Source organism: Eptatretus burgeri, chromosome 3 (assembly GCF_056783735.1).
Source record: "Eptatretus burgeri isolate ZD-2024b chromosome 3, Ebu_testis_v1, whole genome shotgun sequence".
In the NCBI taxonomy this organism is placed as follows: Eukaryota; Metazoa; Chordata; class Myxini; order Myxiniformes; family Myxinidae; genus Eptatretus; species Eptatretus burgeri.
In genome coordinates, this window is record NC_140963.1 from 107,264,075 (window position 1) to 107,279,441 (window position 15,367).

General features: G+C 40.6%; 1 protein-coding gene across 6 annotated transcripts in view; it reads left to right on the top strand.

Annotated features, from left to right (window-relative positions):
* Positions 1–15,367, top strand: part of ELP1 (elongator acetyltransferase complex subunit 1) — a 109,621-nt gene that overhangs the window by 70,022 nt on the left and 24,232 nt on the right. For all 6 annotated transcript variants that reach the window (XM_085874877.1, XM_085874873.1, XM_085874879.1 and 3 more), the window contains exons 23-32: positions 2,796–2,930; positions 3,068–3,153; positions 3,240–3,427; positions 5,745–5,868; positions 7,861–7,958; positions 8,295–8,496; positions 8,913–8,974; positions 9,185–9,247; positions 12,925–12,985; positions 14,980–15,093. In XM_085874877.1, coding sequence (XP_085731003.1) covers positions 2,796–2,930; positions 3,068–3,153; positions 3,240–3,427; positions 5,745–5,868; positions 7,861–7,958; positions 8,295–8,496; positions 8,913–8,974; positions 9,185–9,247; positions 12,925–12,985; positions 14,980–15,093 — 1,133 coding nt within the window. The remainder of the gene's footprint in view (positions 1–2,795; positions 2,931–3,067; positions 3,154–3,239; positions 3,428–5,744; positions 5,869–7,860; positions 7,959–8,294; positions 8,497–8,912; positions 8,975–9,184; positions 9,248–12,924; positions 12,986–14,979; positions 15,094–15,367) is intronic.

Consider the following 15,367-nt stretch of genomic DNA (forward strand, 5'->3'; position numbering starts at 1 on the left):
TGGCATGTCTTATTGACTTCCTGAAATTTCATATACAGTGTGGCTCATCACTTTTTAATTTTTTTTTTCAAACAAAGCCGAGTATATAGCTCGTCACTTCCTCGCATGGAAGAGCGAGGTGACAGACAACCTACTGACAGTTTGGTAGTGGGGCCACAGTTTGGCACAATGAATGTGAATGCTTTCAGTACAATCCTTCCTTTCTTAAAACAAACAAGGAGCTGCTACTCTTAGTCCCCTGCCTTTTTTGGCGGTATGATGAATAGATCTGCGTAATATGAAAGCTAAATTTTAAACATTTTTGAAATATCACGTACACAACCCAAGTTACCAAGATGGTTGTCATGGCAACAAAGTTCAGCCAATCGCAGTCATTATCTAATCAGGTTGAGATAATGTCATGAGAAATAGATGTATATACAATATGAAAGCAAAATGTTCAACGTTTTTTGAAATATCGCGTACACAAAAAGTACGTGGATGGATGGATAAATCAATCGGTCGATTGGTGGTGAGGAGAGAGCCTAGGGAGTCAATAATTCTGCAAGTACGAGTATAATGGGACAGTACCATATTGCATTGGTATCAGTGCAGGATTGATCCTGTGCAAGGCAAGAACCCACCTGGATGCATTATATGCACAAACACATGTATGCTGTTTTGTCACAAATGTTTCCATTTTGTTTTGCAAGCATTTACACCCATGTGTTATTGTCCCCTGCTCCTACAACAAGGTCAGAAATGGGGGACATTAAAATGAGCTCCATCCGACCGACCAACTGAACGATCATCCGTCCATGTACTTTTGTGTACGTGATATTTCAAAAACTCTCGAAGACTCAGCTTTCATTTTACAGATATCTTTTTCTCATGACATTACGTCAACCTAATGAGATCATGGCTGTGATTGGCTGAATAATGTTGCCATGGCAACAATCTCGTTAACTTCGCTTATTTACACGATATTTCAAAAACTGTTCAAGAGTTAGCTTTCATATTACACAGATCTATTCCTCATACGACCCAAAAGGCAGGGAACCGAGAGTATCAGCTCCTTGTTTTTAATTTACTGTCGTGGCCAAAAATATTGGCATCCTTGCACTTTTATCAAATAACTCACAATTTTCTCCAAAAATATGTTGAAATTGACAAAGTATTTTGCCTCCACAATTCTTTATGTAACTGTTAATATTACAGAACCTTTGTTTTTGATTCAGAATTTAATATATCCTTTTAAATCAGAGAATTAACAGAAATGGCATTGACAAAATTATTAACACCCGAGACTTCATATTTGGTAGCACAGCCTTTGCACAAAATAACTGCAGTCAAGTGCTTCCTATAGCCATGAATGAGCTTCCTACACTTCTCTACTAGCAGTTTGGCCCACTCTTCATGTGCAAAAACTGCTCCAGTTCTCCCAGATTTGAAGGTTGCCTTCTCCCAACTGCTGTTTTCAGATCTCCCCACATGTGTTCAATGGGATTTACATCTGCACTCATTGCTGTCCACTTCAGAACAGTCCAGTGTTTTGTCTTGAACCATTCCTGGGTGCTTTTTGAAGTGTGTTTGGGGTCATTGTCCTGCTGCAAGACCCATGACCTTTGACGGAGACCCAGCTTTCTGACAATGGGTTGAACATTGCACTCCAAGATGCCATGGTAATCTCCTGATCTCATGATGCCATGCACACATTCGAGGCACCCAGTGCCAGAGGCAGCACAGCAACCCCAAAACATCACCGAACCTCCTCCATGTTTGACTGTCGGGAAGGTGTTCTTTTCTTTGAAGGCTTAATTTTGTTTTCTGTGAACATAGAGATGATGTGTTTTAACAAAATGCTCTTATTTAGTCTCATCTGTCCACAGGACATTCTCCAAGAAGGATTTTGGCTTGTTCAGGTGTGTTTTGGCAAACTCCAGTTATGCCTTCATATGTCTCTCTCTCAGCAGTGGGGCCTCTTGGGTCTTCTATCATAGAACCCCCTTTCATTGAGTTAGTTTCAACTCGCACCATCTGTCACCATCATACATTGTGTATGAAGGTCAGCTTGAATCTGTTTGGCAGTTGATCGAGGTACTTTCTCCACCATGAGAACAATCCTTCGCTGCAATCTTCAATCAAGTTTTCTCTTGTGGCCATCTTCAGGCACGTTGGCTCATGCCATGGGCCTTAAACTTCCTGATAACGTGGCGTACGGTGAACACAGGAACATCAAGGTCTCTGAAGATGGACTTGTAGCCTTGAGATTGCCCATGCTTGGTAACAATGTTTTGTCTGACCTCCTCAGACAATTCTCTGGTTGTCTTTGTTTTCTCCATGCTCATTGTGGTACACACAGTGACACAAACCAGCAGACCAACTCCTTTTGTCTCTTCAAACGAGTTGAATGAGTGATTTTTATATTGCAGGCACCTGCAACTCACCACAGGTGAGTTCAATTCCAAAGTCAAGGAGAATAACCTGCTTGAAATCTAATTATTTCGAACAACTTCTAAAAGGTGCCAATAATATTGTCCGGGCCATTTTCGGATCTCTATGTGGAATAAGCTAAGATTTGGTATTTTTTTCAGCTTTTTTATTTTATTCCACTGCAAACCAAAGAAATACATATGTGGAGACCAAAATATTTTTTTATTTCAACAATTTCCTGGAAGAAATTGTGCATTATTTGAAAAAAGTGCAAAGTTGCCAATATTTTTGGCCACGACTGTGTCGTTTTTTTTGTCCTGTTTTACATTACTCTGTCCGTTTGCTTTAACCTTTGCTGTCACTGATTTTCTCCTTTCCTGCAGGGATGAGGATGTGATGACTACAATGTATCGCTATAGCTCTGCTGCTTGCAGCTACACCAGCAAAACGACGACGTGCAAACGAGATATTGTGTGTGATCATCTCCGCTTCTCCATGGAACGCATGGATTCCAAACGGCAAGTTAAATTTATGTTTTCTCTTTCCTGTATTTTTCCTGTTTGCCATTGCATCTGTAATTTCTGTCCTGCAGCCATTTGCTTGTGAGAGGAGGCTGAGAAGCAGTGATTTGATTATATATTTGCTTGGCCTACAGATATTTCCTTGCCATTCTGACAGCACTGGTAAAGAGAAGTCATCCAGATATTGAGGCTGCCCTCCAGCATGTACATCTGCTGCGAGGTATTTTGCTTTTCCATCCCATACAAATTAGATTAGCCTTTGTACATGTTTGTGACTGGATGATAATTGATGTTTTTCTAATACAGAACAATTGGAGCAAACTGTACAAAGTGAACAGTTGGAAGATGGACAGGGCCATGAAGGGAAAAGCATTGGAGCGGAGGAGGCCTTGAAGTTCCTGTTGTTCTTGGTAGATGTTAATGAACTTTATGAGCATGCACTTGGTACCTATGACCTGCAACTTGTGCTCATGGTTGCTGAAAAATCACAGAAGGTAGGATTTTGGCCACATGTTTGTTGTTTTTTTTTGTTTTTTTTTCCCCATTCAAGCTTTATTTGCATTACTTGAATTTAGGGTTGTTCCCCATTTTGCGTCCTGTCAGACCCCGCTTTTCATGGATTTGCTATTCACGGACCCTGCCTATTTGCGGTTCATAGAATGCGACCTGCTTCGACATTTGTGGCCCTGTGCTTTGCATATTCGTGTTTCTTTTTGCGTTTTCACCGTTTTTTTGCTGGCGTTTTCATGGTTTTTTTCATGGGATTTTTGAGTTTCCATCGTGAATCACGAACCGCCAGAAACCTATCCCTCCTTTTTCCATTGAAACAATGCCCCGCTATTGGTGGATTCGCTATTCGCGGCAATATCTAGGAACTTATCCCCCGTGAATAGCGGGGTCCGACAGTATCTTGATTTCTTTTTGACCCATCCTTCTTTTCAGTTTTTTCCTCTTTGTCATTTTTTGTTACTTTGTTTGAAGACAGTTTCCTTGTTTTTTTTTGTTTTTTTTTAAATGAGTGGTACGTCAGCATATTTTCATTTCAGTTTTTTGTTGGTGGTGCTGGTGTTGATATTAGTGTCCCCTCCGCACATTTCTCAGTTTGTTTTGTCGTCTTGGTCTCTCCATTCCTTCAAGACAGTAGCCCTTCATTTCTGGGTTATATTCTGACCGAAGAGTCTTTCATTGTGGCTGAACCTTCCCCATCTGTCTCCCTATAGCTTCATGTAATCACTTGGATCATATTTGTCTGTATTTGTCTTGTCTGCCTGTTCCCCTCCACCCCCATCTTTAATCATAATAAATTAATAACTGAATGTTCCCTCACAAGGCCTTCAACGCAGGAGGCCATTCGGCCCATTTAAACTTGCACAATGATTGCCAACTTGTGGTTGTTTGTCTGTGCTATGTCCTTTTATAACCAATGAGCATCAAGCAAGGAAGCAGCATGCACCATTGTTCGTCTTTAGTATGACTCGGCTAGGTTTGGGTTTGAACCACCGACCTCCCAGACTCAGAGAAGATGGTGTAACCATTACTCCACCGAGTCTGATTACCTTCCATTGCGTTGTTCCTTCACATCTATATTATCTAACTCTCCCATGAGCAGTAACCTCTAGATTTTAAAATAGTCCATGAGTTCAGCTTGATAAATGTTCCTATCATGTCAGATTTGTTAAGATGAGTGGAGTCAAGTCCAATAAGCGCTTGATATAGAAGATCTCAATGGAAGGCCAGCTGTCGTAGTCGAAACTTTAAGGGATGGGAGGATAGCTCATTTTGTAGTGTCATGTCTGAGCTGTATGGTCATAGATTTGTTCTCCTGTGGAATCAAACTGAATGAAAACCAACATCCTGGTGCATCAAAAACTGGCTTGTTACTGATTAAGTGTGCATCATATTCTCTGTTATGGTAAGTTTCTCCTCCCTCACCTCCTCCCTCTCCCTTCACCACCTTTATCTTTGCCTTTTCCACCACATAGTTTTTAAATATTGATGATGAAAATGTTCGTAATAAGGGTAATAAAACTAGTCAATTATAAATTTTATTCTTTGGTGCTGAATTTTGAGAAAAGTGTCAAAGTTCATGTAAATTATTCGTCCTTGATTTGGAAATGGAGTCGTTTTGAACTCATCTTTGACTTGTTTTGGGAATGAGGATAACATTTTATTGCTCTGCTTGTCAACTGCCTATGACTCCACCCATTTAACTTGTAATTTTTATGCCTCCGCCGATGAAGTCACCTGAAGCATTATGTTTTCGAGTTGTTCATCCTTGAGTCTGTCCGTCCGTGATAGGTTTTCGTTGCCACGATAACTTAAGAATGGCTGAAGGGAGCAAAGTCAAACTTGTTGCAAATATTATAATGGTGTAAAGATAAACGGATTTGATTATAGGGTCAAGCGGTCAAAGGTCAGAGGTTCCGTTGCTTAAAAATTCTGTTACTGCACTAACTTGTGAACCAGTGATGGGATTTTGAACAAACTTGGTACAAGTATATTGTGATGTAGTTATATTGTGATGAAAAGGTGAACTGATTCTAATTTGGCATCAAGGGTCAGAGGTCATGTCAGGTAAAAATGTGATACTTGCAAACAGCTGAAGGGATTTAAATCAAACTTGGTATGTTTATGTTTGGAGCTCACTTCCATCAAATGGAACTTCCATTTAAATCAAAAAGTATTATAATGATGTAATAATGTGGGCGGTGGCATATCCGTCAATGTCACGACGTCTGAGAGTGCCGTTGTTTTGTTTATTTTTTTGTGGTTGTTTTGTTGTTTTTGTTTTGCATTTTTGTTTATTTTTAGGATCCCAAGGAATACTTGCCTATTTTGAATGAGCTCAAACAGATGGACAAACATTATCGATGCTACACAATAGACCATCATCTTGGCCGGCATGGAAAGGCTCTTGTTCACTTGAGCAAGTGTGGTGAGTTTTAATTGGTGTTTCTTTCATAAAATTTCCTCATTCTTATCTTTAAACTGTACATGATAGTACAACAAATTGAAGACAATTTTTCAATTCTCATCACCAAACCTCCTCCTATTTTCCCCCAAATTATCGATCTCGGGAGGAGGTCTGGTCTGGCACACTTCCCTGCTCACCAAACTCTCTCCGTATGGTATCCAAGGACATCTCCCCTCATGGCTCGCAGACTTCCTCTCCTGTCGCAGCCATCGTGTGGCCCTTAATGGAGTTCTCTCATCCCCTCTTCCTGTCCAGGCTGGAGTTCCTCAAGGCAGTTTTCTGGGCCCTGTTCTTTTTGTGGTTTTCATCAATGATCTTTCCAACTCTAAAATCCTCTTTATCTCTTTGCTGATGACTCCACCCTCTGCAGTACCATCTGTCATCCCTCAGATCAGCAAGCAGCAGCCTCTTCACTCTGCAGATCTGGATAGAATCACAAGCTGATCCAACACATGGAATATGTTCTTCAACCCTGACAAATCTCACACTCTCACTTGGTCTCTTTGAAAAGGCCGTCTGGAAACCGCACCCCTCCCTCCCCCTCCCCCCATCTACTTTCTCAACAAACCTCTTGAAGAAGTCCCTGCATTCAAGCTTCTGGGTCTCACTATCTGCCATGATATTTCCTGGGAAAGCCACACTTCCAAGCTGCCCTCCAAAGCCAGTCCCCGACTGGGCATCCTCCGTCACGCAAAGTCCTTCCTTGGCACACCTGATCTCCAAACTACCTACAAAGCTTTCGTCCGCAGCCTGATGGAGTACTGCTCTCCCCTCTGGGCTGGTGCTCCTGCCTCTCACCTTTCTCGGCTTCATGCTGTGGAAACCAAGACATTTCGGATCATTAGTATCTCCCACAATGAGGCTGAGTCTTTGGGTCTCCCACTCTCTCACCACAGGCAGGTCGGTGGTCTTTCTGTCTTCTAGCGTCTCCTCTCTGATCTCGCCCCCCCTCCTGCTCTTTCTGAGACATGTTCCCCCCCATATGTCCGCAGGTAGCTCAAGGTCCATCAGCAACCTCCTTATGGTAAAACTACCAAAATCAAAAATCTCTGATCACATTCACTCTCTCATTCCTCTTTTTTCCCACCTTTGGCAAAACTCCCACACTCTCTTCAATTCCTCTCTTCCTTCCAGGTCTTCAAAACAGCTGTTCACCACCATCTCTTATCTTCCCCCATCCAAAACCATGATCTTTTCTACCCCATTAATCCACCCCAAACCCACCTCCTCCAAATTCCCTGCCTTCCTTCCCAAAAGTTCCCTGTAGTATAAGGTCCTGAAAGTCCCTGTAGTGTCCATTTTGTTTACCATGTGATCCCCTTCCCATCCCTCTCCCTTCCTCATATCTCCTCATGTCTGTTCCACACTTTTTTCTCCTCTTCTCCCCCCCTCCCCCCCCCCCCCGGCTCTATGTTTCACCAACCACTTGGTACTTGTCATTTGAATTTGATACCATTCATCCATCGACAGCAATTTTGTCATCTTGTGCTGATTCTAAGTTGGAGATCCAAAGTCTTTTGTTTGTGCAGTCAAGGTTTGCTTCTCATCATTGGTAGCCAAATATATGAGCAAGGGCAGCTATTCTCCCTTTTGGTCTCTTCCAACAGGAAGGACTCTTCAACAATTTTATACTGGAAAAATTAACTCGGTTGATTTGATAGCATTCCCATCTAAACCCCTGGCTCGTGATGTTGACATCCCAAATAGTGCATTGATTTGTCATTGTAAGTCATATATAATTAAAGTGATGGCGACTAATGTTTTTCCTCCTGCTAATCTACATGGCAGCTCCACCATGAGCCTTCTGATCAATGTAAATAAATAAATCAATAAATGTTTAAAATACCATTTCATTAGCAGTACTAATGAATGCCTTTTGAAATGCAAAACAAACCACAATGATAACTTACTACCATCATGTAGTCTTAAAACGACTGGTGTTGTTTCACACAGGGCCGGAGAAGTTTCCCATGCTGCTCAACTTGGCACGTGAGAAAAATCTTTTTCAAGAGGCTCTCAAGTTTTACCCACATGACAGCTCTGAGTTCCAGGTGATGGCAATACAAGCTCTGAGAACAGAACATCAAATGCTAAAACTGGGAGAAGGGTGGCAGGAGTAGATGTTATTTGGTTCCATGCCATGTACAGCTCGAATTACTCCATAATGTTATTTTAAGGCCGAAGGTCAGTGTTATTCAAATTCATGAGTGTTTGGTTACACCTTTCAGGTGTGAATGTGAGATGTAGCTTGAGGTGTAACTATATCCTCCTCTTCTCTCTGAATAAAAACCTTGACCACGTGACGTCGAACAGCTCGGTTTCCTGAGCTAAACAGTAAATGCAAACCATTTCGCTGTTTTTGCTTATTATCTTTTGTCTTTACCCAGGAGCTGAGCAAAGGATATGCAGAGAAACTTGGGGAGCAGGGTCATCTCGAGGAGGCTGGGTTGGTGCTCGCCCGCTGCGGCCTTTGGCATTCAGCCCTTGAAGCCTTTCAGTCGGCTGGGAGTTGGCAGCTTGCTCTAAGTGCTGCAGCACGATTGAGCTTTTCTTCTGATTGTCTTGCACGACTGGCCCGGTCTCTGGCGGGTGAGCAGCCTTTTTCGGAGGGATTGTTTCAGAATAAACTTTTTCCTCGGTTCATTGTGGTTTCTATATGAATATACGGGAATATTCCAAAATGCAGAAGGCTGTTTGGCCCATCTCTATGGAATATTTACACTCCCATTTTAATTAGTACAACTTTACTTTGTTGACTCCTTAATTTTTTCCATTCAAAAGTGGATGTACACAAAACAACAGGCTTTCTTTCCTTCTATTGGGGCTAAATGCTCAACAATGCTTTAACCTGATAATGCCTCAAAATGATGATTCTAAAGTCATTATTTTGCTGTGCAGATGACCACACAATTAATTATTTTATTTTGCTTTGTGTTGCTTTTAAGGTTGTTTTCTGTTTATTTGTTTTTTCTTTCATTGGAGTAATATTCCCTTTTGTGTTTTAGTGAAGCTAAAGGAACAGCGGAGGTTCACCGATGCTGCCTGTGTACTGGACCAATATGCAGAGGTAAGCAAGCATGACTGGCCTTGTGTACCTTTGTGATATTAGCAAGAGGGTGAGTTTTGTTGCTTTATAAACACAAACTGTTGTATAAGCAACTTAGTCTGATTGTAAAAAAGTAAACTCGCATTTATTCGACCTCTTTATTGATTTTTTTATTTTTTTTTTGCAATTAGCAACTAAGTTTCATGATGAAGATTGATGTTGTTGTGCTAGGATTATGAAGCAGCAGTGGTGGTGCTGATTGAAGGTCATGCCTGGGAAGAGGCCTTGCGGCTGGTAAGATCTTAGCGTTGTCACGTTTGGCCTGGTGGGGCGATTGACAAGCTTGTGGTTGAATATCGAGGCAATAAATTAAGCGTGACTTATTTTTATTTTCAGTTGAAAAGCTTAAATTGTTAAATGAATAAATTGGTTTGCATTGTTGTCAATAACATTTATTGGAAATACCGTATTCTTCGGCTTATATTCATAAGTGGAATTGGCTAATTTTCCCATTTTTCTTTCCTTCATTCATAGGTAAATTTATTTGGAGTATAAGGCGAAGTTAGATCAAATATGGTTGTTGGCAAAACTGTCAGTCACTCAGAACAACAGAGGTGTTAATTCCTCCCTGATACTGCCGCAACACATCGCTGCGTACGATACTTCCAGGGTCATGAATATTAGTGAGCTGTTTAGTGCGTATTATTTGAACTACTTTGTGGGACAACCTTTCGGATAAATTAGGAATCTAAATAGATTTTTAATGTGTTTGTTGTCACATGGAGGTACAACACTTCAAACAAGATACATTTCTCGCTGACACTGTATTTCCTGTGCATGGCCATATTCCCACCATTTTCCTCAGCTAACTTAAAAGCTGCTGTGTATGACTTTATGGGAGGAATTTTGATATGACGTAGTGAGGATGGACATGTATGATTGATTGAAAGGGATAGATCAAATGTAATTAGTGAATGTGCGCTCATTATTTATTGGGTAAGTTTGCACGCGTAGGTGAGCAGATTAACGTTTAATTACTCACCCAATCGGCAAACGTTCCGGGAAATGATTTCTGTCTTGTGTTTTGAAATTGACAATTATGCAATTTATTTCATAAAAATAACACTTTGCATTAAAAAAAAATTATTTTTTTTTGGTAACTGTCTATTCCCATCTGTTGAGCAAATTCCAAAATCCCTGTAAAGTTTAACCATATGAGTAGGATTCTGTCTAAGCGCTGCATGTGGAATCTCTTTAAACACCCCTAAAACGTTTCCAACAGAAAATCAGACTGGATCGAATATAGAGAAGTTGAAGTCTTATTATTTATTCTTTAATATTTATACATTAAAATCTAACGCTGCTGAGGAATTAACTGTTTCCATTGTACTTTGGTGGAATTGAGGAGCAGAAACGGCAAACTGTAAAGTGATTATACAGAATATATTAATGTGCAGATCTCAAACAGAAGTATTTAGCAAAGAAAAGGAAACTCTCGTGTTTTTGTTGACCTCGAGAAAGCCTCTGATTGAGTACCAAGATCAGTTGTTGAATGGGTTCTCAGAAGGCAACTCTTGCCTGAAGAAATGGTAAAAGTAGTCATGGGATTGTATTAAAGAAAGCAAGAACTATGGTAAAAATCAACTTGGAATACACTGAAATGTTTGAAGTCAAGGTAGTATTTATTACACCTCGGATCAGTTTTAACTCCTCCACTCTACTATTTGCAAGAGTAAAGGAAGAATTGATAGAGGATAAAAGGTTGCGATTCCCACGAGTGTTGATGTACGCTGATGACTTCGTATTGAATGCTGAAAGTGAATAAAGAAAAACAAACAAACAAAAAAACCAGATGATTCAAAAATGGAAAAGTGTGATGGAGAATAAAGCAGTGTACATGTCAGCATGTCAGCAAATGAGGTTTTTACTGAGTGGTGAAAAATGAGAAAGGAAAGAAAGAAGAAAAGGGCCTTGTTCAATATATGGAAAATAACTTGGATGGAATTCAATTAAATGTAGGCAGTGTTAGTGATGTTGACAGTAAACAAGAGGTGCAGTGGTATCACTGGAAATTTGGTCACAAAAGCTGGGATTTAAAATTTAATGATTGTGGAATAAATTATTTTAAGGAAAAGCGGAAGAACCAAAAGAAATGCTCCTGAGCTCAGAATTCAATTCAGAAAAAGGTCAAAGTTTCTGTTACCTTGGAGACATGATATATGCATCAGGAAGAACAGAATTGGCCATTAGATCAACAATGAAGTCAGCCTGGAATAAATGGAGATGACTCGATGTATCATGATGCGCACAAATATTTCACTATCTGTCGATTTATAGTTTTTATAAAGCCTGAATCAACTGGTATTGATGTGTGGAAGTAAAACATGGGCACTGCGGCTTGAAGAGGTAATGAGAATCGAACGAACAGAGATGAGAATGATACGAGACCCCAAGGTGAGTCTGGCAGAATAGAGCCTTTATGGGGCTTCCAAGTGTTACTTTAGAAGCCCCCATCCCTCCTCCCCATTGAGCTCACCCTCTTTCAAGAGTCTGACATGCTCATTCTGGGGTACCGTCCACCCATGGGACCCCAGTGAATGACAGCAGCCAATCATGCCCGTCATGGATGTGTCCACTGGGGAAGCCACCCTGCATGCATCCTCAGGTCCAATGGAGGTCGACCATGCAAAGCTGCTCCCTTCCACCAATCACAAGGTGGGCACCAGTGTACGCCGGATGACCAATCACTGACCACAATACAGCCACCAGGGTGCACAGAGCACATGTGTACTGGCCATTTTAGAAAACTGCCTTGCTCTTATCCACTTCAGATTGAGAGGATCATCGGACGAGATAGCCTTACCATGTCTGAGTTTGCATTTGGACCATGTCCATCCTCCAAAGGAGGCTATGCACCAGCCAACTTGATTCCAAACGTAGATTAATACAACAAATAACGCTAAACCCTACACAAGTAGATGGGCCTTACTTCTGTTGCTGACATCCATCCCTCCTCCCTCCTCCCCCCCTCCCTCGCATAGCCCCCTCCTGGACCTCATGCTTCTGACTGTCACCCAAAAATCTAAGCCTTATCACTGAAACAATCACATGCTAATTTTTAGCCATAATGAATAAATCATGAGAGGTGAAGGAAACTCCCATCAATGTAAGTTTACATTCTTATTAAATTTTTTTTGAGCAGTCTCGGCTGGTTTTATTCTCGACCAAGGTATAAATTGTCATGGTAATGTTTCATATGCAGAGTGCTGTATCAATGTGTTTGCCATCCATCAGATGTACGTAAAGCTCGGGGACTATTATTATTATTCTCCTCCCAGTTTCAACGGAGGTGGCTATAGGTTTGCATTCCATCTGTCCATCCGTCCATCCATCCCACCTGTGGGTTTTCAGACTCCCCCCCCCTCCACATACCCTTCAATATAGTCGACTGAAACTTGGTATATTTATTGTGATAAGTTACAGAACGAGTTCGAGTTTCAGAGCGTTTCGTCATTTTTTCACAGTTATGCCCTTTTTGGACTTAGGAAAATATCACAATCTTAGGACAACAATCGTAGGTCATGGACTGCAAAGCAATTCTAGCTGTTATTTATTGTTATTCATGTACTCGTACATTGAGAACACTGTGTGTGATTGTGCTTTATTCCTTCCTAACCTTCCAGTCTTTTACTATTGAGATTTTTTTTAGCTTTTATTTGTGAAGAACAAAAACCAATATTCCTGCATATATCCACCTAGTTTTGTTCAATGCATTATGTCTAAATACATAATTTGGATTGCACTTGAGCTGTTAAATTTGGCATCAGATGATTTTCTCTGCATTGTATTATTGATAAAAATGACATGTGAGGAAAGTTTGATGATGTGACACCTACATTTTAACCCTTTAAATGAAATTCATTCCAAAAAAGTTAACGCGTATATATGTACTGTTGTATTTTCCAACGTAGGTGCACAAGTATAGCAGGCTGGACTTGGTTGAGACACACTTGATGCCAGCACTTTTGGAAGGTGATGTATTAAGTTGCTGCATGTCGAAATAAGGAAATTAAACATCGTATTACTATATCTGCCAAAATATTTCCCAACTCTTTGGTCTGCAAGTTTTTACCTCCACCACCGAATGTGGACAGAAATTATGTTCTCAGCCTTGTTTGTCTGTCTGTGAACAGAGTATCTCAAAAAGTTGTGGACTGATTCGGACGAAGTTTGGTGTGTGACAAGGACGAAATGATTAGGCTTTGATGAAGATCTGTATCTGGATAATATAATTTTAAAAAGTAATTCTTCACCATTGAGAAATATTGCTAAACTGATATATAGCACAATATCTCAAAAAGTTGTGGACGGATTCGGATGAATTGATTGGATTTTGGTGAAGATTCGAATCTGGATCTGGACATGAGAATTATTTAATTTTTTAAGTGATTCTTCACCATTGAGAGGGTCAAAAACGATATAGTACTGTACAGCACGATATTTCAAAAACGTATTGGGCCTAATATGTTCTCGTGGATCAGGCATTACATTGCGTCGGTAATGCGCTCTACCGAGTGCCCTTCTAGTTTTTTTTTTAAGTAATTCTTCACCACTGATGGGCTAAAAATAATATATAGCACGTTATATCAAAAAGTTATGGACGGATTCGGACGAAACTTGGTGGACAGTTTGGGTGTGTGACAAGGACAAATTGATTCAATTTTGATGAATATCCGGATCCGGATATGAGAATTTAATTTTTTAAGTGATGCTTCATCATGAAGCGATGGGGCCAAAACCATATTATGTAGCATGATTCTTCAAAAAAGTTGTGGATGACTCGTGACAAAACTTGGTGGATGAGATGGTTAGGTGACAAGAACAAGTCAATTTGATTTTGGTTCAGGTCCGGATCCAGATCAGGCCTATCAGTGGGATACAAAACGCAAATTGTTCAACCTGGCAGAGGTGCACTCTACGGTGCACAAATGCACTCTATGGAGTACCGTTTTGGTTTATTTGTGTTATAGCCACATCTGTTTCATGATCATTATATATATTTTTTAAATTCAAAATTGAAGCTCATGAAAGAGCAAGGTGACTGGATAAAGGCAATGCAGTGACGCAATGAGCAGGGGACTAAACAAACAGGAAAAGAGGAAGTGGAGGGAATGCAATAACAGACCTGAGCAAGACCCACAAGAGCACGCGACCTGGACAAGAACACACAACTCAGGCACAAAGCGATTGTGAAGGCACTCGATGAGATGTGCAATTACATTGTATCGGAAAATTAACACCAATAATGAACAAAAAAAAAATCTGTTAAGCAAAACCATTCCAGAACAGGTATACTCAGCTTTTGAAGACAGGCTCTCAGAGTAGAGAAGATTGTGTTTGGCCATGAAGGAACTTGCAAGTGAAAAATACATTTTGGCATAAACTGAATTCTTGGAAGGATGTATTTGCACGTACTTCTTATGCCCCCATCGCCGAAGGCCGGTCTGTGGCACTGTTTTTGGGTTGCTCATCCGGCTGTCTGTCCGTCTGTCCGTTATCAGGTTGTTGTTTTTTATTCCCATGATGACTCGTGAACCACGGAAGAGATTTCAACCAAATTTTGTCAAAGTATGGACTGTAATACAAGATAAATTGATTATATTTTGGGTTCAAAAGGTTAAAGGTCATTTGACCTTTAATTTAAAATATTTATTACCGTGATAATTTGTTTCCTTTAATTGGTGCATGCGTGACAAATTTTGACCTGGTGTTTTATATTCTATTGCCTTATTTATATAATCAAGCAAACAGTGGACAATAAATCTGCCTTTTGGATGCAGTGTAATTGAGGAGATTTGTGGCAGTGAAATTGCTGGCTGACTGTTTATTGAGGTTTCATATCTTGACATTGTTTGGTGGTGCATGTGGATTTAATGTGGTTGTATTTTTATATGGTTGGTTTTCATGTATAAGAAATGCAAACGTGCAAAATAGTTTTTTCTGATCTGGGTACTGTTCGCACACAGCATGTGCAGAGCAGCTCCTTGTGCTGCAGGCTTGGCGAGAGCAGTTTGAGCGACATCGACGGCGTCTTACTGTTGTGCGGGAGAAACAGGAGCAAGTAGACCTTGATACTCCAGGTATGTACTTTTTACAAACCCTAGACTTGCAGGTTACATAGGGAATTCAAAAATGTATTCAAACAAGATATTCACAAAATACTAAGATGCAACCAAAATGTGGAATGAGGTGTATGCACGCACGCACGCACACACGCGCGTGCGCACACACATTGTTTTGTAGCCACATGGGTCATCACACTGACTTGGTGTGAATCTTGTCAGGCCGCATCAACTGCTGCTGCAACTGCCAGCTGGTTCGTCTGTCCCGTGCCGGATCATAGTTCTTTCCACT